General features: G+C 48.1%; 1 protein-coding gene across 11 annotated transcripts in view; it reads left to right on the top strand.

Moving 5' to 3' along the window:
- The window catches only part of CCSER2 (coiled-coil serine rich protein 2), a 1,037,685-nt gene that overhangs the window by 812,697 nt on the left and 199,797 nt on the right, over positions 1–25,191 (top strand). For all 11 annotated transcript variants that reach the window (XM_069610752.1, XM_069610751.1, XM_069610750.1 and 8 more), the window contains one exon: positions 24,094–24,192. In XM_069610752.1, coding sequence (XP_069466853.1) covers positions 24,094–24,192 — 99 coding nt within the window. The remainder of the gene's footprint in view (positions 1–24,093; positions 24,193–25,191) is intronic.

Consider the following 25,191-nt stretch of genomic DNA (forward strand, 5'->3'; position numbering starts at 1 on the left):
GACCTGTATAAATGTTTAGTCTGCAAGTGGACTAGATACGTCCCCTGAATACGAATTTGAAAAACCAGATCCACCAGAACATGCTGAATTGGGCTATAGAAAACAGATGAACAAAGTAAGAGTTTATGGGATGGGGTAGGAACTCACCTGTATACCAGGATGATGATATGACAGATATTTTGTCAGAAGGTCCTCAACCAGAACCCATACTTCCCTTTCATATTGCCCTGCAAAGTAGAGTAAATGCTGCTTGGGAAAATCCTGAATCCATTCCAGCAGTGAATAAAAATTGTGGCAAAATATAGACCTTGTAACTCTGATCCAGAGTATTTGAGTAAGCATCCATCTCCTGAGAGTCTGGTAGTTAAGGCAGCCACATCAACAGAAAATGCTGGATACCCTACAATTCCCCCTGATAGGGATGACAAAAAGATCGATGCATGGTCGAAAAAGGTTTTTACATCAGGGAGCATGGCTCTGAAATCCACGAATGTATCTTGCACTCTGGGGAGATTCACTTTTACTCTGTGGGGCTGCATGTCAGCGGCAGCTCAACACATCCCGAAAGTAGAGGAACGTGATGGTTTCCTGTCTTTAATTAAGGATGGCAAGGAGGCTTCGGGAGAATATCTTCAAGCAGGTTTGGGCACTGCTGACAGTATCAGCAGGACCATGGCGACAAGCGCAGTGCTACGCAGATTTGCGTGGCTAAGGAAGTCAGGTTTCGCACCAGATGTTCAATCTAGACTTCTTAATATGCCATTTGACGGCTCGAGGTTGTTTGGCAGCAAGGCGGATGAAAGTTTGGAGAAGCTGCAGACCTCCAAGGCAGCGGCAAAGTCACTCAGTGTTGCTATAAGACAACCTCAGCGACGCCCCTACACAGACTCATCTTCCTGGAGGGGTCGTCCCTTTCGTTTTTAATCCTCATTTGGGAGAGGAAGGGGACAGGCCAGTCTAAGAGGGCAAAGGAAATTTCCTCAGGGGCGAGGAAGAGGTGCTAGATCTGCCCGAGCAGCGGCATCTGTCTCTTCAGCCGCTGCTGGAGCTGCCGCAAAACCACTCTGAGGTTTTGACTCACAAGACCCCAGTGGGAGGTAGGATCTCACAGCATCTGAAAGAATGGTGGGGCGTTACTTCAGATGCTTGGGCGCTGGAAACAGTATCCCAAGGTTACTGCCTTCCCTTTCTAAAGAAACCTCAGAATCACCCACCGGAATACAACTCTACCAAAAATCCAGACCCGCTCCTGTTGCAGGAAGTTTTTACCCTGCTACAGAAAGGTGCTCTAGAACATGTACCTGTAGCGGAAAAGAACAAGGGTTGTTATTCCCCATATTTCCTCATTCCAAAGAAGGACGGAGGACTGAGACCCATCTTGGACTTGAGAAACTTGAACAAGTTCCTCAGGAAGGACAAGTTCAAGATGGTCACTCTTTCTCAGATCCTTCAGGCTCTCCAAATTCAAGACTGGTTGGTATCATTGGACCTTCAGGATGCTTACTTTCATGTGCCAATCCATCTCAAGCACAGAAAGTACCTGAGGTTTGCGATTGGCAAGTCCCACTATCAGTTTCGAGTTCTGCCATTTGGGTTGACCTCCGCCCCAAGAGTTTTCACCAAGTTGATGGCGGTAGTGGCAGCGAGTCTCAGAAGAGGGGGGATTCATGTCTACCCCTATTTGGACGACTGGATGATCAGGGCACGTTCCCCAGAACAAGCCCGGAACCATCTATCCAAGACTTGCCACTTCCTTCACAAACTAGTCAAACATGATACCATCACAGAAACTCCAGTTCATAGGAGCAGTCTTGGATACTTGTTCAGGCAAAGCCTCGCTTTCCGAAGAGAGAGCTCACCACATTCTGCAGATGGTAACAAAATTCCAGAATGCCCAGTATCTACCGGCCTTCAACTTTCTCAGGTTGCTCGGTCTCATGGAATCCTGCATTTTTCTGGTGCCAGAGGCCAGATTAAGAATGAGATCTCTTCAATGGGCTCTCAGGACTCAATGGTCCCAGTTCTCAGGGGAAATGTCAGATCTTTTACAAGTTTCAACCAGGGTGGCACAGGATCTACAATGGTGGACTTGCAGACAGCACATCCTCAGAGGGGAATCTTTTTGGCAACCATGCCCGGAGATAACAGTAGTGACGGACGCCTCCCTTACGGGATGGGGAGCTCACAACAACGAGTTGACGATCAGCGGTCGTTGGTCTCCATCGGAGTCCAAACTACATATCAACCTATTGCAGCTGGGGGCAATCAGACTAGCACTGAAGGCCTTCCTGCCAGCTGTACGGGGAAAGAATGTCCCGATAATGACGGACAACACAGTGGCCATGTACTACCTCAACAAGAGAGGTGGTGTAGGGTCACTACAACTGTGCAGAGAGGCAATGCGTCTCTGGTTCTGGGCAATACAAGAAGGGATCTCTCTATCTGCCATTCACCTAGCAGGAGAGCAACACATAGCGGCGGACGCTCTGAGCAGGCAGAGCACAGTCTCCCATGAGTGGGAGTTAGCTCAGGAAGTCCTTCTGGAGATCTTCACCCTTTGGAGAACCCCTCAAGTGGATCTGTTCGCGACCAGTGTCAACAGGAAATGCGAACTGTTTTGCTCAAAGGAATTTCCCCCGAGAGGAGCTCTAGTAGACGCAGTCGTAGTGGACTGGGAGTTTCCACTGCTATACGCGTTTCCTGCAGTCCTTGTGATCCCTCAAGTAATCAAGAGGTTGAGGAAATTCAGGAAAACCATGATCCTAATTGCCCCGGATTGGGCCAGGAGAACGTGGTCCCCGGACCTTTTAGACATGTCCATCTGCCCTCCAATACGTCTTCCTAAAAGAGAGGATCTTCTCTCGCAAGAGGGAGGTCACGTTCTCCATCCAGAGGTCAACATACTCAACCTTCACGCATGGCTTCTGAGAGGTTGAGATACAAGGATTGCGACCTTCTGGATGATGCTATGGAGATCTTGCTTTCGGCCAGAAGGCCAACAAAGTTGTCGTTGGAACAAGTTCAGTAACTGGTCCAGGGATAAGAATGTGGATCCCTTTTGAATGTGATATTCCAATGGTATTATATTTTCTGTTACATTTAGCTAATCTGGGGCTCCAGGTTAGGACGATAAAAATATACGTAGCAGCACTATCTATCTTCAAGCGCTCGTCTGAAGAAAAATCTTATTTTAAGATACCTTTTAATAATACAATTTCTAAAAGGTTTAAACAATGTTTTTCCACCAATACCTTTTCAAGTTCCTGTGTGGGATTTAAATTTGGTAGTGAAATTTCGGACATGTGCACCCTTTGAGCCTTTACATTCTTGCCGTTAAGGCTTCTTACTCTAAAAACTATACTTCTAATTGCATTGACATCAGCCCGCAGAGTAAGTGAGTTGCAGGCACTTTCGAGTGGTCCTCCTCACACCATCTTTCATAAAGATAAAGTTGTCCTTCGAGTCAAGCCCTCTCTTCTGCCGAAGATACTTTCAGACTTTCACCTGTCACAGAAAATAATTCTACCTACGTTCTACCCTGCTCACACAAGTAAGCAAGAGGAAAGACTACATAGGCTAGATCCTAGAAGGGCTGTTAGCTTTTATATCTCAAGATTGTCAAAAATACGTCAGTGTGACCAACTGTTTGTGGGATGCACTGGTTGTAAGTTAGCACTACCTGTAACTAAACAAACATTATCAAGATGGATAATCCTAGCCATAACAGTGTGTTATAGGCTAGCTGGAAAAGATCCCCCTGAGGGTTTAAGAGCTCATTCAACTAGGGGCATAGCAACTTCAACAGCACTTAAAAGGGGTGTCCCTGTACAAGATATTTGTGCAGCAGCCACATGGTCATCCATGCATACTTTCATAAAACATTATGCTTTGGACTCAACTACCTCTCAAGGAGGTATATTTGCCAAATCTGTGCTACATTCAGTACATGACTAAAAAGATATCCGTACTCCCGCCTCCAATAGAAAACTGCTTTGGGAGTCTAAGATGGGGCATACGTGGGAGGACACAATCAATTCAAAGAACAAGTTACTTACCAACTGTAACCTTCTTGCGATTGGATGTACCTCACTGTATCTTAGCAACTGTAAAGCAAATGTAAAAGACGTTCCCTTCAAGCGGCGCTCCTGTAGCTGGAAGATCTGAGTAGGCCAGTTATGCCATATTCATAATATTTTCTGCATTTATTTGGGGTGTAGTTTATTGGTGTATTGAGTTGTTAATCCGCAAACATCACTGGTAGTTGACCCCACTGGTGTTAAACAAGGCGTCTCGTGGGGCGCTGGGTACCAGCTTTACCTGGTGAGTGATGTGGAGAGGCAGCCAGTCTGTCGACGTGTACTGTGGCGAAGAACTAGCAACACAGGGCACCAACCCAACACCTTCCAGGTTGAACCAAACAGGACGGGCTGGACTGGGTCCCAACGCCACGGGCACTTCTCTGATTTCATGACATCAGGACAGTGCAAGCACTGGCAGAGAAGGCCTCGATGGTCCAACTGTAGTTCAGGTGTAGAACGGAGATCTGAGAGACAGAAGTATACAGGTACCAGGAGGCAGGACAATGAGGTTCCAAAAACAGAGCAGTGAACTGGTTCCAGAAAGTAGGTTACCAAGCAATGGCCAACGGCAGGGCAAAGACCAGAGACTGACAGCCAGGAGAGACCAAAGAGTGTTGGGAGAGGGAATATGGGAAACAAGAGAAGGGAGCGGGAAACCCCCAGAAGGAGAGACATGGAACCAGAGGGCAAGAACCCAACCCAGACCCAGGGAAGGCACAGGGACAAAACCTAACAAGGGGCAAGCCAATCAAAAGACAAGGAAAAGAGAACAATGTTAGGCAGGAAGCAAGGACCAACAGCTAGTCCGCAGCGAGGAACGTGATCAGGGGACTGACTCATTGAGACGCAGTGTATTCTAGCAAGCACAGCTCGGATATAGGTCTGGGTCCAAAACGAGGCTTGGAGCGCAAACCCTGGTTGCCAAGTGGACTGCGCATACACGGAAAGTCGGACATGGACGCTTGCGCATTGGCAGACCCGCGATCATTTCTGTGCCTAAGGAGCCGGAGACCCAGACGAGCCTGTGAAAAGCATTATTAGGGTTAAAGGCTCCATGTCGGGGTCCACAGGAACAGACAACCTCGCCTCCCAGGCCCGTTGAGTGGCATAACAACTGGGCTTCCAGTTTATAAATCATGAGCATGTGCGCAGTAAGGTGAGTGCCCATCATCTGTTCATACAAGGTGCTACTTGCTCACTCCTTCATTCATTTAACGCCACTACGTTCTCCGCGCTGTACATGATGTTGGGGTCAGTGTGTGTATGTATATATATATATATTTCTGAGGCTTGTGGAATCTGCTTAGATCACATGCTGTGCATAGGCCGACATCTAGTGGAAGCTGCGGAGTATTACAGTTTGTTTTTCGAAACTCGAAAATGGGCGTCGACACAGGCGTGCCAGTAATACTATCCCTAGTGTGACGTCCACTGTACCCAAGATCCCTCACGCGTCTAGGATCCTCAGATTGTTTTTTTCCGCCATACTGGTCGGAAGCATCTTGCGGAGTACCCTGGCCTTAGCCATACTTTTGCTAATTATTGAAGTTTAAAATTATTTATTGACATCCTTCCCCACCCCAACGTCGACCCTCGACACTCGACGACGGCTGGAGAAGACATCGACCATCGGCTGCTGCACGACGGATCTGGGCCTCGGAAGGCCGCTGGCCTCGGCCCGGGCCTAGTAGGCCACTGGCCTCGGCCCTGCAAGTAGGGAGAGTGGGGGGTGGTACATACTCTTCACTCTTGGTATATAGGTACACCTTATATATTTCCTACACTTACCAGCCCGCTGCCTCAAGGTGCGCATGGAGGGTACCCCTTTCCAATTCTGCCCCAAGTGCAACCGCAAATACCCTTGGGTCGACAGGCACGCCACGTGCAATCTCTGCTTGCCGAGGGACCACCCCGAAGCGAACTGCAGAGCGTGTAGTAGGTTTAAGCCTAAGACACTTAAGGACCGTTCGACAAAGCGTTGGGCCCACCACGCCAGGCAGGCGGCCATGGCAGCGGAGGGCGCCTTCAGCGATGGCAGCGACGCCGTACTTTCGGACGGCGAGGGCATTACGGCGTCGAAAGACTGCCGAGCGCAGGTCCCCGACCTCGGAAGGTTGTCCGGCAGGGCGGCTATGGGGAAGACACCCGGCGACGCAAGCGCTACACACCCTACACACACTAAGCACACTAAGTCCAACCGAACCTCGACGATGTCGACTTCTCGGAAAGAGGCACAGATAGAACGGTCCGACTCGGTGTCCTCTGGGCGCTCTCGATCGAGATCGCCTCATGACGCAAGGCAATCATCCACTCTTGCCAAGAGTGCCTCGCTCCCTAGATTAACGGAAGTTCGATCGTCGGAAGACGAAGACGACTTCCACCCCCAGGCCGCGCTCCAGGAGACCGAGCCCGCAGTTATCACCAGCGAGGCCCCACGCTCGAAACAAGATACCTCTCCCGACCCTCGACGCCAGGCGTCGAAAGTCTCTGGAGCCTCCAAGGGGCAGGGAAAACATTTTTCCGCGCACGGGGAGGGGGGGAAACAGCGGAAAGCACAGCCTTCCACTCCTGTAAGACCATCCTTCCAGCCTAAGCAGACAGACACACATAAATCTACTGGGACATCAACATCCAGCAAAGGTACCCTTGATAAGTCCTCTAAGTTGCCTACTAAAGTCATACCCTGTTCCAAAGAATGGTCCAGTGAAGACATAGACAGGGTCATGTCAAGGATGTCTTCCTTAGCTGATTTTTATGACAAAAACCCAGAACATTTCCTTTCGTATGACCCTCAAGGGGCCACACCCTCAGGCTCCTCTGATCCTATCCCCCTAAGTAAAAAGGCCCGGTTCGAAAGACCTGAACCCTTCGAGGTGCAGCCTTACTCTACTCCATACTCTACTCCACACCCCAGATACCAAGGACAGACTTTCCCTGAAGGGGACCAGGAGTTTACAATTATGGAGGAACAAACCGGGACTGAATACTATGCGGATGATGAGGACCTGGAGGAGGTAGAAGATGAGCAGGAAATTTACAGAGTAGATTCCCCGGTAGAGAGCGAAGCCCCAGTTACCGACTCGCCAGTTGATAACCAGCCCCTCCTTAATGAAGTTCTCGCTCGCGCAGCAGAACATTTTCACATCGACACCCACGGTGTACAGGAGGAAAGGGACTTCGCAGAAGAGTTGGTGGGAGAGAGGAGGCCGGTCGCTCAGACCATCCCTATCCTTAAATCCATCCAACGTAGAATAGATCCATCCCTGGTGAATCCTAACCTCACCAGAGCCGTCAACCCCAGAGTCGAAAAACTTTTTCGGGCAGCCCAGTCTGACCCTCTTTATATAAGAGGACATCTTAAACCAGACTCCCTAGTGGTTACCAACACTCGGAAGAGGGCTGGGACACCCTTATCGTCGTCAGAAGCTCCTCCCGACAAGGAGAGCAAAAGGCTGTACGGGTTTGGCAGGAAAGTAGCCTCAACGTCCGCCTACCAAGCAAGGATCGCAAACTCCACCACCCTGTTGGCAAGTTACAACTGCCATCAATGGGAAGAGGTCGCGGCGCTCATAGCCTCTGCTCTTGAACCGTTAAAGGGCCAGTTGGCTCGGATCTCGGCAGAAGGGAGAGCCGTGTCTGGTTGCATATTAAAAGCAACTTTCGACGCCGCGGACAACGCAGGAAGATTGATAGCAGAAGGTACTGTTATCAAGAGACATGCGTGGTTACGGCAGTCGGGGTTCAAGACAGAAACCCAGGCTTCATTAATAGACAAGCCGGTGGAACCCGATCTATTGTTTGGGAAAGCGGTCGAAGACGCACTTAAGAATGCCAAGGACGAGTACGAGACTCTGAAATCCCTTGGCCAGCTTACCAACAAACCCCCTAACCAGAGGGGGAACAGTAATTTTCGTCGCCCACGCGGCCAAAATTCACAAAGAGGCAACTATGCCCAAGGACAGGGTACACAATGGAACAACAACCAGCAGTCGACCCAAAGTTACAGCAAGGGTAACAAGAGAGGTCGTGGAAGAGGCAGAGGCAGCCCCAACAAGGGAGGTGGCACGCCTCCACCAAAGCAGTGACGCTCAGTTCAGGGTCCCTTCTCACGCAACCCCAGTAGGGGGACGCATTTCCAACTTCACCCAGGCTTGGGAAGGGATCACCTCAGACAGATGGGTGCTGTCAACAGTGTCCACAGGATATTGTATAGAATTACTGCAGCGCCCCCGGAACCACCCTCCACGACAAAGAATACACTCCTTAGAACATCAGAAGATCCTTCTCGAGGAGATCGCTATTCTGCTAGAAAAGGACGCGATAGAACTCGTCCCAGGACACCAGGTAAACAAGGGTATCTATTCAACTTACTTCCTTGTGCCAAAGAAAGATTTGACAATGCGCCCAGTATTGGACTTACGGCCTGCCAACAAGTATGTCAAGCCCCAAAAATTCCGTATGACCACGCTACAAGAGGTAATCCCCCTCCTAAAAAAGGGGGATTACATGGCAACCTTGGATATGAAAGATGCTTATTTTCATATTTCCATGCTTCCAGCCCACAGAAAATACTTGCGCTTCAAAGTGGACAGTCGCCACTACCAATTCAAGGTACTGCCCTTCGGGATAGCTTCAGCACCAAGGGTATTCACCAAGGTACTGGCGGTGGCAGCTGCACACCTACGCAGGGAGGCAATCCCAGTGTACCCTTATCTGGACGACTGGCTCATAACGGGGGAAACCCCAGGAATTTGCAGGTCAAACATTCAGAGGACTATCGACCTCCTCCACGAATTAGGCTTCTCTATCAACGAGAAGAAGTCAAGTCTGGTGCCAAGCACCTCAAAACAGTTCCTAGGAGCAATCCTAGATACTCAGAAAGGGTTGACCTTCCCTTCGGAAGAGAGAATTCGGAATATACTACTGCAGATTCCACATTATCAGTCAGGTCAACAAATAACGGTACGCAAAGCAATGCGGTTACTGGGCATGATGGCGTCATGCATTTACCTGGTCCCCCACGCGCGTCTGCGCATGCGTCCCATGCAGGAATGGTTGGCGAAACAGTGGTCTCAGGCAAGTGGTCAGTGGGACGATCTAGTGGTCGTTTCGCCAACACTCGTACAGAGCTTACACTGGTGGACAAGAGAAAATCTCGCAAGGGGAAAACCCTTTTACGATCCCGAAGTACAGGCAGTGGTGACTACAGATGCATGCCTGACTGGGTGGGGAGCTCACCATCTCCACCACACAGCTCAGGGTCTCTGGTCTCACTCAGTAGCCAAGAACCACATCAACCTGCTGGAGCTTCTGGCAGTATTCCGAGCGCTTCGGGCGTTCGAGCCCCATCTGCTAAACTTGTCGGTGCAGATCCGGACGGACAGCACGACAGCCATGTTCTATCTGAACAAACAAGGAGGGACTCGTTCGCCAAATCTGTCCAAGCTTGCCCAGAAAATCTGAATATGGGCACTCAGACGGAACATCTTCCTGTCATCACAACATGTTCCGGGGGAGCTCAATTCCCTAGCGGATGCCCTAAGCAGAGACTCCCTCCCAGAAGAACACAAATGGGTCCTTCACAAAGATATCGTAGAAGATCTCTTCTCTCAGTGGGGTTTCCCCACTATAGACCTATTCGCCACAAGCGAAAACAAACAATGCCCAGGATTTGCATCCAGGTTCCCCCAGCCAGACTCCCAAGGGAACGCCCTGTGGATGAACTGGTCAGGGATGTTTGCGTACGCTTTTCCACCAACTCCTCATCAGGAAGGTGGTGTACAAGATGAACAAGGAATCGATGACGCTCATCCTAGTTGCTCCCATGTGGGCGAGACAACCATGGTTTCCACACCTACGCAGGATGGCGGTGTGCGAGCCCATCAAACTCCCAGCCTGGTACAACCTACTGTCCCAGCAACAAGGTCAAACAGTGCATCAGAAACCCAACTCAATGAACGTGGCAGCATGGCTCCTGAAGTCATAGAGTTTGGGCATCTCAATTTACCACAGAGGTGTATGGACATCCTAAAAGAAACAAGGCACTGTTACTTTGACAAGTGGAAGAGATTCGTTATTTGGTGCCAGAATAAACAAATCAATCCAGTTGATTGCACTCCTTCCAACGTTGTAACATACATGCTCCACCTGCTGGACGCAGGTTTGGTTTTTAACTCTCTGAAAGTACACCTGGCAGCCCTCTCGGCTTACACCACATCCCATAACAAGGTATCGTGGTGGAAAGTACCAGTAGTTAAAGCCTTCATGGAAGGAGTAAAGAGACTTCACCCTCCTATTTCGAACCCACCGCCAGGATGGGACCTCAATGTGGTGCTAGCTAAACTCATGGGACCCCCTTTCGAACCCATGCATAAAAGTAGTCTCAAACACCTGACTTACAAAATGGCCTTCTTAGTAGCCATTACCTCTATAAGAAGGGTCAGTGAAATTCAGGCTCTGTCAGTGCAGGATCCTTTCTTTACTATCCACAAAGACAAACTGGTTTTACGCACACACCCTAGGTTCTCACCTAAATTCATATCAAAATTCCATGTAAACCAGTCCATCGAGCTTCCGGCTTTCTTCCAGAACCCGCAAAGCTCGGCTGAGGTGAAACTACACACCCTAGATGTGCGTAGGGTGGTCCTCTACTATGTAAACAAAACCAGACCGCTAAGGAAAACAGATCAACTGTTTGTCTCCGTAGCTACAGGCAGAGAGGGAGATCGCGTCTCTAAAGGTGCTATCTCGAAGTGGATTATCAACTGTATACAGCTGTGTTACTCTCTTTCTGAAAAAACTCTGCCTTTTACGCCAAGGGCCCATTCTACTAGAGGCATTGGGGCCACTCTGGCTTTCATTGCAAATGTTCCCCTCGACACCATTTGCAAAGCAGCTACTTGGAGCTCTATTCACACTTTTACTCAGCATTACTGCATTGACACTCATTCCAAGACAGATACACAAGTGGGACAAGCGGTTCTAAGACACCTGTTTGCTCATGACCCTTCTCACATCCCACCTCCTTCTTCTGGTACTGCACGCTAATCTATGCACAGCATGTGATCTAAGCAGATTCCACAAGCCTCAGAAGGGATACATTACTCACCGTAATCGTATTTCTGATGCTTGTATCTGCTTAGATTCACATGCGACCCACCCTTCCTCCCCTCCGAGAGAAGGCGCATGATTGCTTGTAGTCTTACCTTTCTGGCTATCTGCTTGGATTATCTGTACTCACGCTACTCCTCATGCTTCCTCATGTCAGAAAAATACAATCTGAGGATCCTAGACGCGTGAGGGATCTTGGGTACAGTGGACGTCACACTAGGGATAGTATTACTGGCACGCCTGTGTCGACGCCCATTTTCGAGTTTCGAAAAACAAACTGTAATACTCCGCAGCTTCCACTAGATGTCGGCCTATGCACAGCATGTGAATCTAAGCAGATACAAGCATCACAAATACGATTACGGTGAGTAATGTATCCCATATAGCAGCGACATGCCCTGTGACATCAGTTTGTTTTCCCTTGCACCATGTCCGTTGTCGGAACATGCTCGTCAAGAGTTCCTATTTTTTTCAAATATGCCATGCCTACTCGGTCCAAGGCCTCTGACTTCAAGCGGTGTGCAGACTTCTTCCGGCAGATGTCGTTCTCGAATCAGCGCTGGATTTGTTTATATTGCTTGGACGAGGAGCGCCTGGTTATTCCAGTCCCTGCACCTGAGGACCCTCTGGGAGGGGACGGTAAAGATCTGCCCTGTCCACAAGGCGAAGAGTGATGCTCTGCGGTCTCGATTGAGGTTGCAAGAAGCTCTGTGCAAGGAAAGAACAAGAAGCAGCAGCATCGGAAGAGGTCCTGCTCCCCGAGTGAGTAGTTGCAACGACAATTGTTTTCTTCGAAGAAGTTCCACTGCTCCAGGGAGTCCCCTGAGCATCCGGTAGAGTTATCTTTTCCTACTCAGTCCTCCACAGTGGAGGAATGGGAGAACTTCTGCCTAAAGATGTTGGACATCTTTGCCAAGGTGCAGACAGCTCTGGCCTCTGCACCTGTGGCTCAGGCAGTGGTGCTGTTGGATCTGGCTACAGCACTACAGGATCCACTACATCTTCTGCGACCGGAAGGGTATCCCCTGGGCACCATTCCAGCACGCCTCAGGCGTAGTCTTCGAGGTTGTCGTGCCGACTGGTGCCATGGACACCGCAGCTCTGTGGGAATACGTTGCACTCTCTATGGACGCCTTCAAGTCATGACCTCTATGATGAGGAGAGCGACAAGGTCCTTTTTGGGCTTGAGACTATGGGTTCTAGGGAGGTGAGGGATTTCCCAGAAGAATTCTGTGAGGAAGGCGAAGACCTGCAGTGGCCTCGACACCTCCCCAGAGTTGGAATTTGTGCCAGCTCCCATCCCAGGAAAGCCTCACTCAGACCTCCAGTGCTTGATGGCTAATGTGGCCAGTACTCTTGGGCTCTCGACCCCATTCGGGTCCAAGGTTCAGTACAAACTTTGCGATATTCTGGATGATGCCCACAAAAAGACGCTCTTGCCCTTCATTTGTGGCAGTGGAGGCCCTTTGTTTTGGAGGTGTGGTAGAAACCTGCCTCTGGTCTGGCAGTGGACGGGGATCTGGTGAGGAAACACCATCCCGCTCCGTTGGCTAGCCTGAAGACAGGCAAAGTAAGAGGTTTGACACATAGGACAAGAAGGTGATTGTATTGAGCAGTCTTGCACTGTGAGCCGTGAATGCCTCTTGCTGCATGGCCAAAAGAAAAATTTGGCCATTGGGCAGCGGTGGCCAATGTGGCTGAACACATCCCATAGGAGGAGATGAGGGACAGTTTCCTGTCCTTGGTTTCTGATGGCAAGGAGGTGGCACGCCAAATGCTACAATCGGGACCGGACACAGTGGACTGTGTGGCAGGTCCATGGCCACTACCACAGTGGTCAGGTGCCACTCGTAGCTGAGGACATCATGGTTTGCGGCCGATGTCTGGATCAGGCTGTTGGATATGCCATTGGAGGGCCATTACCTGTTTTGGAGCTAAGGCTGCCAACACCCTCCAGAAGGTCCAGTCATCCAAGGTGACTGCGTCTTTGCTGCTAGCAGTGCAACAGCCTTTGGCACAGCCGTCATCTATGGGCAGAGGTTTTCAACCCTTTTCTGCCTTTGCCCCAAGGGGCTTGTTCAATCTGCCCTTGAAAGAGGGCATGGGGCAGGCGCTTCCCCATTGGCAGAGGAAGGGGTGCCCAGCGAGGGGGCATTGCAGTGGCTGCTCTCCCTGCCGCACCCCGTAATGCCAAACGTTAGTGACTGGCTTTGCCATTCACCACCAGTGGGGGGGGGGTGGGGTTCTCTTGTTCAACTCGGGATGTTTGAGCCTTACAGGTCATCTGGCAGGGATATTGCCTTTTATTCCTTTAGCTCCCTCCCCCTGTGGACCATGTCCCCCCAACAATCCCTCCTGATCCCATTCTACTGAAGAAGGTCCATCAGCTTCTCTCAAAAAGCACAATTGGGCTAGTTTCACGCTCAGAATGAGGCAAGGGGTGTTACTCCACCTATTTTCTGGTTCTGAAGGACGACTGGGGCTTGAGCCCCATCCTGGATCTGTGGCTGCTGAACTTGTTCCTACACAAGGATAAGTTCATGATGGTGACTCTGGCTCAAATTCTACAAGCTCTCGATCTGCAAGACTGTTTGGCTTCCCTGGAACCTCAGGATACCTACTTTGTCGCTGATTCATCGAAAGCACAGGAAGTACCTGAAGTTCGTGATGGGTCAGCACCATTAGAAGTTCACGGACCTGCCATTCAGGCTTCCTTCGGCTCCCAGGATTTTCACCAAGCTCATAGCAGTGGTGGTGGCTCGCCTCATGTCTTTCCTTATCTGTAAACTGGCTCGTCTGAGTTTGCTCCCAGCTCAAGTGTCGGAGCACCTTCTCTGCACATGCACTCTATTGCACAGCCTGGGCTTTTCCTTGAACTTCAAAAAGTCTCCTCTTTCGCTGTCCCAGTCTCTGTTTTATTGTTGTGCCCTTGGAAACTAGCCTGGGCATGGTCGTCCCGCCCGAGGATCGAGTGGCGAGCATTGGGGCCATGTGTTTCGGAAGGCATTGATGTTTCCCATGCGGATCGCAGTGATTTTTTTTTTCTGATAGCACTATGTCCCAACATTTCGTCCACCACATGGGTATTGAGGCACCGTCGGGGTGCTTCCACAGACGAGCTATGACAATTTTGGCCGCAGTGAGAAGGTGAGTGCATAAGCGAGTTATTAGACCTGTTGGTGGCAATGCCCCGGTGTCTCCCAGAAGCATTATCCCCGGATCCGAGGGGATTGTTAAGCCTGTATACTTTTCTGCAAGTTGAGTAGATCACCCTCTGGATTGTGTATTGGGAGTGCTGCGCAGTGGTAAATTACTTCTGGCTCTATATTCATTTTTTACTGCTGCTATCTTCCCAAGCCAGGAGATATCCTGCTTCTGCCAGCTTTCAAGATCTTTCTGTAGTTCCCTGAACAGTTGTGGGAAATTGCTTTGGTAAATTTGTTCGACTTTTCTGGGGATTTGGACTCCCAGGTAACCAATGAAGGTGTCTGCCCATGGGACTGGGAGCTTGGGGGTGAGTAATTCCCTATGCCTTTGTGAGGTAATGATTGCCAGCGCTGATGTCTTGTCATAGTTTACTCTGAATCCCGAGACCCTTCCAAATGCCTCAATTTCCTTCTAGAGTGACTCAAGTGATTTGTCTATTTGTTTTATAGGAAGGAGGACATCATCCACGTACATGGCCGCTTTGTATTCTCGTTCACCCACTTTGAGTCCATGTATGTTTAAGTTTTGCTAGATTTTGAGAGCAAAAGGCTCCATGGAGAGTGCAAATATTAAAGGAGATCGTGGGCAGCCTTGTCGTGTACCTCTGGTGATGTGTATTGTTCCGGATCTTGTGCCGTTAATCCTTAATTGTGTGGTTGGGTTTTGATAATTGGACATATTACAAAGTTGGGGACGAGCCCCAGGTGGGTAAGTGTATTTGTAATATATCCCCAGTCTAGTAGATCGAATGCTTTGTGGGCGTCTCAGGAGATGACTGCCAGCTTGTCCCCCGTTCTGGAGACGCTCTCTATGAGGTCAATTGTGCATCTGATGTTGTCTTGTGTGCATCGCCCAGGGATAAAGCCTGTCTGGTCTGGGTGCATCATATTTGGGAGCACCTTTCTCAACCTAGAAAATATTTTCCCATCATTGTTCATCAACATAATTGGCCTATAGGAGGCACTTTGCTCAGAGTCTTTGCCTGGTTTATGGGCGAGTATTGTCATGGATTCTGCCATGGATGGGGTGACATTAGGAATTAATTGAATAGGGTTGTGAGTCGTGGGGATCAAATATGCGAGTAGGCCTTATCAAATTTTGCTGAGAGTCCATCAGGACCCGGGGCTGTACTCTTCAGGGACTTAATACCTTCCACGGTCTCTTCTACTGAGATCGGTAATTCTAGGGGCTGTAGGCTTCTGGGGGAGGTGCGCTCACTGATGGGGTGTAGGTATTGTGTCTGACTTTCGGCTGGAATGAGGGCGATCGCCATAATTTCGCTATGATGGTCTACCATTATTTCCATTATCTCCTCCTCAGTATACCGAGCTTTACCATCCACCCCTATGAGCCGTAATATATTGTTTCTCTTGTGTACCTTTTTCAACTTGTAGGCTAGTATGCGATTGGCTTTATTCCCCTTGATATAATAGTATTGTTTCATATATGCAAGTGATCTAACTGATCTGTCTCCCGAGTGAATTACAAGGGCTGACTTGGCTTTTTAAGGTCCCTCCGCTTTTCTGGTTTGGTGTTTTTAAGACATTTCTCTAGTTCTGCTACTTTCTCTTCTAATTTGGATTCTTAGAGTTGGAAAATCCGCCTTTATTCTGCTCCTGCGCTAATGAATGCCCTGCGTACTATCGGCTTCATGGCGTCACAGATTGGGGCTATAGGGTTATTGTCTATTGTTTTCCCTAAAGTAATGGGTGAGAGTCTCGCCCACCTCCCTTTTGACAACTTCATCTAGTAATTTGGTCATACAACTTCCAGTATTTCCGGGGGTGGGGGGTGGGAGGGGCCCTTAATTCGTAGGTCTGCTGTAACTGGTGCATTGTCTGATAGCATTCTTGTGTGGATTTCCACCCTATCGAGGCAGGGGAATAGAACTCTTGATGCCAGTATCGGGTCAATTCTGGAGAAGCCTTTGTGTACATTTGAGTAGAAGGTGAAGTCTCTAGTCCCCATGTTAGCTAATCTCCAAGTATCACTGTCTCGGTTTCCCTGAGGAATTTAGCGAGGCCCAGAGCCTGGGAGGAATCCATTCTGGTTGGAGGTAGTGTTTTATCCCTTTGCGGGTCTGGGACCATATTGAAATCCCCAACAATCAGGAGGTGCCCTTCAGTGAATGTTAGTATGGTCGAGATTGGATCAAGTAGGAATCTGTCTTGGAAATTGTTTAGGCAGTAGATGGCTGCTACGGTGAGTGGTTGTTTCAGAAAGTATCTTTTTACCAGGAGAAATCTACCCATTGGATCTTTTTCCACTGTGATTTGTGTTAAAGGGACATTTTCGCTCAGCAATACGGCAACCCCCCTATTTCTTTTTCACCAGACATGGCGAAGTAGAACTTCTTAAATCTTTTGAATTGAATGCGCTGTTAATCGGCTTGTAGAAGATTAGTCTCCTGGGGGACATGCAATGTCCCCCGCGAGCTGGCCTAATCTTCGTTCTACAGATCTCCTTTTGCCCGGGAAGTTAAGTCCGTGAATGTTCCATGTTATTATTCGTATTTTGCGCTAATTATCCGACCCCATGGTTCCCATTAGTGATCTTGCTATTGTATGTTTTCGTGATTCTCCATCCCCACGAGCAGCAGGGGTTGGATTACTTTGATCGTGTGTACTTGTGATTCCTCTGCATGTTGATGTCTTGTTCCCTTTAGTCCCCTGGGGGACCCAGGAGAGACTCCCCTTCACTGCCCACATCACCCTCCCCACCTTCACCCTCCCCATAACTGCCAGGGATGAGAACAGCACTCTCCCAACAGGGTATTCAGCTTAAACCCACCACCGACCTAATTTAAGCGTAACAGGGCCAAGTGCTTGGCAAGCGGCATTACTCAGCAAGTGTTAAACGATTAGCTTTTCTTCACAGGCTTAGGATATAATATCATTCCTACATAGACTATTTTAGTTGGGAATTAGTCTGGTTCCCTCCCTCCCTTGCAGGAGTCCCACTAGTTGTCCACCCACACGTCACTCAGTGTTCAGCTCCATGTTGGATACCGTGGGTGGGAACCTGAAAGTGGGGCAACTGACCTTGACCATGGTTAGCAGCCGTCTCCAGTTCAGTCTGGGTTTTTATTCTTTCGGGGAGGGCCCCCGATTTTGCGTCTCTGGTCAACTCTCGTCCAGGCGGATGAAGTGGGCTTCTTTGTCGGTTCTTGGGAGGCTGACTCTATTTCTGATTCCCCCCCCTTTTTCGTTTCCTGCCCCTTCTTTTAGGGTGCGTATTTGCATCTGACCACCTTCCCACGTAAATTGTAGAGAAGTCAGGAAGCCCCAGCTATTAAAAAAATCTTTTCTTTGAGCCACTCTGTGAGGCGTTTCAATGCTTTCCTTTTTAGGAACGTAGTGCTCGCCAGATACTTGTAAATTAGCATAGACGAATCTCTGAATAGGATGTGCTTCAAGCTCCTGGCTTCTCTCATGATTTCCTCCTTCACCTTGTAGAAATGAATTCTAGCCAGGACATCCGGGGGAGTGGAGTATGTCTGTCTGGACTTGGTTCAAAGAACTCTGTCAATCTCCAGTGGGGCGCTGGCAAAGTTAGTATAAACCTGAACAAGTCTGTTGTATAGCTCTCCATGTCCACGTCTGACCGAGGTGGGGATTCCACGTAGGTAGATATTATTTCGTCTTGATCGGTTCTCTGCCTCCTTTTGTTTTGATTCTAGAGCTTCGCATCTAGCTTCTAAGGTTGCAATCCTATCCAGCCCCTCCCGAATTTCAAACTTAAGTTCGCAGAGGGTATTCTCGATATCCGCTGTTCTGCGTTTGACTGCCTCAACCCTCTTGTCCAGAGTCGAGATCTTTCTCATCACTTTTTCTGTCCCTTTCTGGAATTCCCTTGTCATGGCTGCCACCAAGTCCTTAAGGTCTGACTTTGTGGCAGATCGGGCTAGTGGGGCACCACTGAACATTGATGGAGTCTCTGATGGGTGCATCTCTGCCTGGTCCCCTTTTTTCATTTTTTCCAGGTTGGATTGGCCCACAAGTATGGAGATGTCCACCTGTTTGGTATTTTTTCTGCTTTTTGCCATTGCTGACGCGGGTGTCACTGGGGTCAGGAGCTCCTGTGGTTATTTACCTTCGCGTTCTGCCCGTTGGAGGTGTGTGTTCACCCCAGAGTTAGGCCGTTTGTTTTGTTGGCTCAGTGATTATCCTGGTTTCGCACAGACCACATCTACTTACTCTTGGGAAGTGCAAGGGGAGGAGGCAGCCGACCTCCATCTTCAGTTGTCGCACTGTTTCTGTCTGCTGGTTGACCTTATGGGGTCTTAATAGGCCTGGTCCAGGTTCTGCTGGGCCTCGGAGGCGGGATCAGGCTATCCCCGTTCGTTTAGTCCCCCATTGCGGCACTGGGTTGTGCTGGGTTGCATGAGACAGTCATTCAGGGTCTGAACCAGTTCGGATTAGAACAAGTCCTGCACGGGAGCCCGGAGACTCCCTCGCGGTTTGTAGGCACTCCCATCTCTCCCCAATTTCAGCATGAATGGGCTAGGTTGTAGAATTAGGGACTCCGCTCAAGCGTTACTGAGTGCTTAGCGATGACGCTTGGTTTATTTTCTGAGCGGGTGGGGGAGTGGCTCGCGGAACCCCCTCCCTGCTGATGATTTGTTGTGTAGTGGGCTGCAGGAGCAGTTGCTCGGTTGATCTGCGCAATAAGTTCCTTTGCTACGTTTGACCATTCAATCGTGGGTCCCCAATGTGGTGTGGCCCTACAGGGGCCCCAGACTGTTTCAGATGCCCCTGCAGTGTTCCCCGGGTGGTGGTGCTAATGCAAGCAGGCCAAGCACCTGAGGTACCGGGGCTAAGCTGAGCCTGGGGATACAGGGTACTGTTCCCAGTGTGCTAGCTCACCGTGATGAACATATGGCGGAGCCCCAGGTACCTCTACGTTGGATTTCCTGCGCTTGGTGGAGCCATTGGGGGGGTCGATGCTGTTCTTCAGGAGGCGATGGACTCCCCTTTCAGCGGGCCTCCTCCATCTCCGACATGACGCAGGGGCTCCGGCTCAGGCTGTGGAGCTTGCCTTTCTCCATAAATTGCTGCCGGGGCCCGGGTAGGTCCTTGGGGATGAGGCTCGTACCTCAGTCTCTGCTTACTTTGCTCCCGGCCTGATCTTCTGCTACACCCCACAGAGACGAACCGGAGACAACATGGTCCGTTGCTGCTGAAGACGGGTCGTAGTCGGTTTGGGGAGTTTCGGCTTGTCTCCGCTGTTACTGCTCCAAAGGGCCTTTCGTTTGTTCGATCGATGGTCTAGGATTAGCGAGTGCGTTATTGCTGAATGCCGAGATATTATCGAGCGCCCAGGCCATTTTTGGTGATCCGTGGCTGCTCCTTCTCTTGGTCTATAGGGAGCTCCTGGACGAGGTGGCCGTCTTTTTCACCTACTGCCCTCTGCCGACTGCGGAGCATCCATGATCAGTCTCTTTATGGTGAAATCTGTGTTCTCTAGCGGTGCATTTTCTTCCCCCTATGCCTCGTCCGTTCCTTACTCCATCTGCGGCTTGTTGGTGACTAACGCAGAGTTGAGCCAGCTAAAATGCTGTTGGTGGTTGAGGTAAGACGGGAGCTTCTACGGAGCCATGCCACCAGAATTGGCTCATAAGTCACACCCCCCAACATCCTTTTTTATATACAGGTAAGATATTACTCTAATTCCAGGTTACAGGTAATTTGCCATGGCCACGTGACCAGGAAACATTCATCACCAGCCCTCCCACGGCAGCCTTGCCCGGGCAGCCCTCGGCTAAGGGCCAGAGGCAAAGGGCAGCTCTCTAACAAGCAGCTCCACTCCGTGTTTTCCCGTGTTCGCCTGGGACACCTGATGCAGACAACCTACAGCGATGGGTATGTGTGGTGTGGGTGAGGAGTACAGCCATTACTCTACTCCAGAAATCCCCCACTACACTTATTACCTGTTATCAAGCCTAATTGTGTATGGTACCCATTTTGGCACCCAGCCAAAGTGTGTAAAATAGCTTTTTTCTCGATGGAGCCTAAATTACTTAGGGTAACCATACCTGATGCCCATACTGTGGGTACATTTTTTCTATTTGTCCCTGCTCCGCTCTGATATATAACTGCGCTGCACCCCATAGTTAGTCATTATGTTTGGCACCATAGCCAATTTGTATGAATGTTGCCATGCCCTGTAACTAGACATTGTAAGGCGATACGTGTGAGAAGCAAAGCCATCGGATAGCACAGCAAGTAGAGCGCTCGCTTTGACATCTTTGCAGAGCCTGCTGACGCAGGTTCTAATCCCTTCAGGGCCAAACTCGGCCTTTCATCCTTCCGAGGTCGATAAATGAGCACCGTGGGTAATAATAAGCAGGTCTCAGATACCTGAGGCTTTGTAGCGCTATATAAATGCTAAATTATTATTATTATTACTGTGCTCCAGAAACCCAGCCACTCTTACACTATTACTACTCTGTAAATGGTGCTGACATAGTTGGCCTCTGAGTTGAATTGTGCTACCCTCCATAGTTGGCAATTGTGATACACCTCATTGTTGGCCATTGTACTGAATTGTGGAAGGAAATGTGTTGCACTTACATGTATACTGAGGGACAGACGTCATGCAGGATTTAGATGTATTTTGTGGGAAATTAAATGTGTTGCACCCAAATGTATTTTGGGGGCAGGAAATGTGTTTCAACAGACATTAGGAAGATTAGCAATGTGTTTCATTTGGATAGGTCTGTGAAGAGTAGCCATGCATCACATCTAGATAGAATTGTGAAGATTAGCCATGAGTCACATTTTGTTCCCAGCCTCTTCTCTTGCATCGTGCCAGCTCGTGATAAAAAATAAATGTGCAGGACAATATTTGTGAAACCGAATTTCTCATATTTAATTCGCTTTATCTTCTGTACTGGCTGCCTGGGCCCTTGGTACCCATCCCAATGACCACCAAATTATTGTGTGGGCCTGCACCTGGTACTCGGCTGATGTTCTATTCCCATGAGAAACTTTTACTTCTGCAACAATTAATTAGCTGCTGTGAGCATCTTGGTGTCTCACCCTTGGCGAGCTGATCTAGCATTTCTGCATGTGTCAGCAGATCTTCGATTTCGTAATGAGCTGTGGCCTTTCAAAACTAAAAAGTGGCTTCTCTGTAGTCTGCCCTGAGCTTACTAAAATATAACCAATTATATTATTCATTAATATACGTAACCCTTAACCTCATTACACTTCTAAGTTATGTTAAAACAAACTATAAACATATTGCACTTTGCTGCATGTGTACTTTTCATCGTGGCAGCTGTGCTTAACTATCCCTAGTTACCTGCTAGTTAAAACTACATACAAGTTCTATGTTTTTGCGCGTGTCCTTCCCTGTGCAACACCTTATTCCCTAACGTGTGACACACGAGGTGTGATGTGTGTGTGATATATGTGCATTGTGAAGTCACCCTTCATGTTGCTTTTGGCATTATTTCTTTATCTTATATGTACACCCCCCGGCCCCCCTTGCGAGCATTAGATTTGCATATTCACCATGTTATGATGGTGGTAGGTTCAATGAGGTTGCTTGTGGCTCAGGTGGGGTGGTACTCAGTCTGGCATTTGGAAAAGGCGGATGGTATCACTACTTTGTGTAATATTATATGTAAATAATTGTCACCACAAAAACCATGACTGTGATAATGGTATTGTCAATATTAGGACATATATCCAAAGTTACAAAACAGTTTGAATCCACTCGGGATGAAACTCATGTCTGGCATTGAGGTCAGTGCATGGAGTTGTTAGCTGTACATTCATAGTTCTAGTATGCTTGCCACTTTCCCCATTTTGAGTCCTCTCAGCCTTTCGGGTAACTTGTGCATTGAACACGATGTCTAGTTGGCATACCCGGACTCTAGCTAACATACTTTGGGCTTGTGAATTTGGCAACCACATTTTGCTCAAAACACCAGTTAATTACTGGTTCTAACCATGTTGCAGGCATGTGTGTCGGAGGAGACATGGTTGTGTTGTGACTGTATATATCAATTGATGACGTACAATTGCTATGACACTGCACAAGGGAGGTCTCAAATGTTAAACCGTTTGGAAGTGCAGACCATGAGCGTTATAAGGGCTAAGCCAATGGCCATTTCATGTAGTGTACTATTCTGTATTGCTTTATTACCTTCCCCATTTCACTTTCTCATCGGTTTTTACACAGCGGTTCTTTGTTGACCAGCTTATCTTACAAATTGTTTATCATGTTTGTGAGATTCGCCAAGAGTGTCCTTCTAATGAATGCTTGCATTTAAAGAATATTTTTCGTGGCATTCGGGGACAGTGTTTCAATTATTTTGTTTGGGGCTCTCTGGACAGCTTGTTGTATGATGCACTTTTTCTGTATTAATTACACTGGTAGTAGTGCAGGATTTTTGGCTCACTTGAAACGTGTTGTCCAGGTTGGATGCAGCATCTTCTCCCAGTGCTGATGGACCAACTGTGGGATACTGCTACTCCACTGGCCGCTGGAACCTGTTGATGTTGACTGCAGTCTGGATGCACCGCTTGAGGTGGTTCCATTGGTTTCAAAGCTCTATAGTACAAGGTGGGTGAAGTCGGCCACATCCTTGTGCTGCACGGCTTCTCAGAAGCAGTGTACACATAGTGATTTGTGACATGGGGTAGACAAAACATAATTGGTACCTCTTCTGAATCCTCTGGGAGGACCTCTGTCTCATGATCCGAGAACTTTACTTTGTGCTGGCAGCCATCACCACCAGTGCCTTCCCCATCACTTTCTGATTCAACATAACTCACCTTCCCTTGATGGTTTCAGGAATGGTGGGTTTCAAAAAGGATTACGAAATACAAACTAGCTATATCAGCACTTCCCTTTTCACATACATACATGCATTTACAACATTTAGGCATGCTGAAAGCTTTTCACTGCTACCACACAACCCGAAGTAAAGTGTTAATCATGGAGACACTCTGATCTCTGGGCTTGCAGTAATTTCTGCTTGCAAATTCTTTCAATGAAAATCCACCAAACTCATAACGATGGCTTTGGCGGGAGAGAGGACAGATTTTACATAGATGAAGCACTTTTATTAAGCTTTTTTGACATCTCTTGTGTAAGACCATTAAACTACTGGACTACCTACAAGCTGTATAAATGAACATGTGCACACTGGCTGGCTTTTCTCTCCATGCGTATCATGTGTTTTGAACTTGCACCTGCTACATTCCTCTGTTACTAGGAGTCGGGGAATAGTCCATGCCATATTTCTTTGCAGTGTCGAATGTACGTCTCCCTCATGCAAATAATAAAGGCAGTCGAAAAGAAGTTTAGCTTGACTTACCAATGAAGAACGTGTTCTCAGAAGATGGATTTAAATGACGCAAACTGTGACATTTTTGGTTCTTTTTGGAGGATCATTATGATCTCAGAAGTCATAATGCTTTCCTTTGTAAGCGATTATTTGTGCCAGGGAGAAATATTGGCAATCATTAGTAGGATCTATCCGTATACATCTTGCATGACTTCTACTTTCTTTGAGTCAATCACTTATTCAATGGCAATTCATTGGCTTTGGTTACGGAAAAATGTATTGTCCGTTCAGTGGTTGAACAATGTTTTTTGTATTCTTTTGTTGTGTGTATTAACTTCCTACTACCTTACAAATGTGCCTAACTCCAGATTTGCAATATATATGTTCACTTTCCAGGCAACAAGGTGTAACTGCCACAAAGAAACCCAACAAACTATAAGAGTGATCCGCCCACAGTGTGACAAATTTACACAGACCCCTTGGAGGAAAGTTTCTGTGAGTAATGAATAGATTTGTTTTTCAGTACTTTAGTATCATCGTTTCTTCCTTATGTAGTTTGCGCTATTGACCTTTTGCCTCTTCACCTGAACCAATTTTAAGGCATATTCATTTAAAATGTGAATGTGTGAATTTTCTATTTGCATATTGGGTTCATTGTGTTGTGTCATTCCTATTAAAGTAATAGTATCAAAACCTTTCAGTACAGCAGTTTATCTTCTTTTAGTGTGATGGAGATTTTCACACGGACTGAATAATGCATCATCTTGAAATATCTTGCCTGCTCATAGATGCCTATTGTGCAAATACAGGATTGGTGTATGAATGGTCTGAAAAATAACATTAATTTATTTATGCATTGGTGAAGTGCCTTAGACCCAGCGGTAAATGGGCGCTGTCAGCAAGTAAACAAATGGAGACATGATAAAAAACAGACACAACCAACAGGTAGCAAATGTGATAGAAACAGGCAAGTATAAAACCAAACGAGATAAAAACAAGAAACCACTAAAAGATGCAATAAGAACAAAATAACATGATATAACAGTAAAAGGAACACGTATCGTATCGAAGTCCAATAAGGACACACAATTTATGTAAAGAAAAAGGTTTTCAGCTTTTTCTTGAATCCTTCAATGGAGATCTCGGATCGTAGAGGGTTGGGTAAACCATTCCAGAGCTCGGGGGCAAGATAGTCAAAGGAACGTTTACCTGCTCGATCAAGCTTCACATGTGGCACCACTAACAGATTGCTGTTGCTTGATCAAAGAACCAATCTATTCTGTTTGGTGCACAATCTTTGTTTCAAGTACACGGGGTTCTTGCCAAAAAGACACTTGTGTATAATAGTCAGCAGCCTAAATGTATGGTGTTCACCAACCGGAAGACAATGCAAAGACCGCCTGGCTGCCATCACATTATCCCTACGCTTGAGGCCTGCTGCCACCCTGGCTGCATGATTCAGAGTAACTTGGAGCCTGGAAAGGTTGCAATCGG

This window comes from Ambystoma mexicanum, chromosome 8 (assembly GCF_040938575.1).
Source record: "Ambystoma mexicanum isolate Mex_15411 chromosome 8, UKY_AmexF1_1, whole genome shotgun sequence".
NCBI lineage: Eukaryota > Metazoa > Chordata > Amphibia > Caudata > Ambystomatidae > Ambystoma > Ambystoma mexicanum.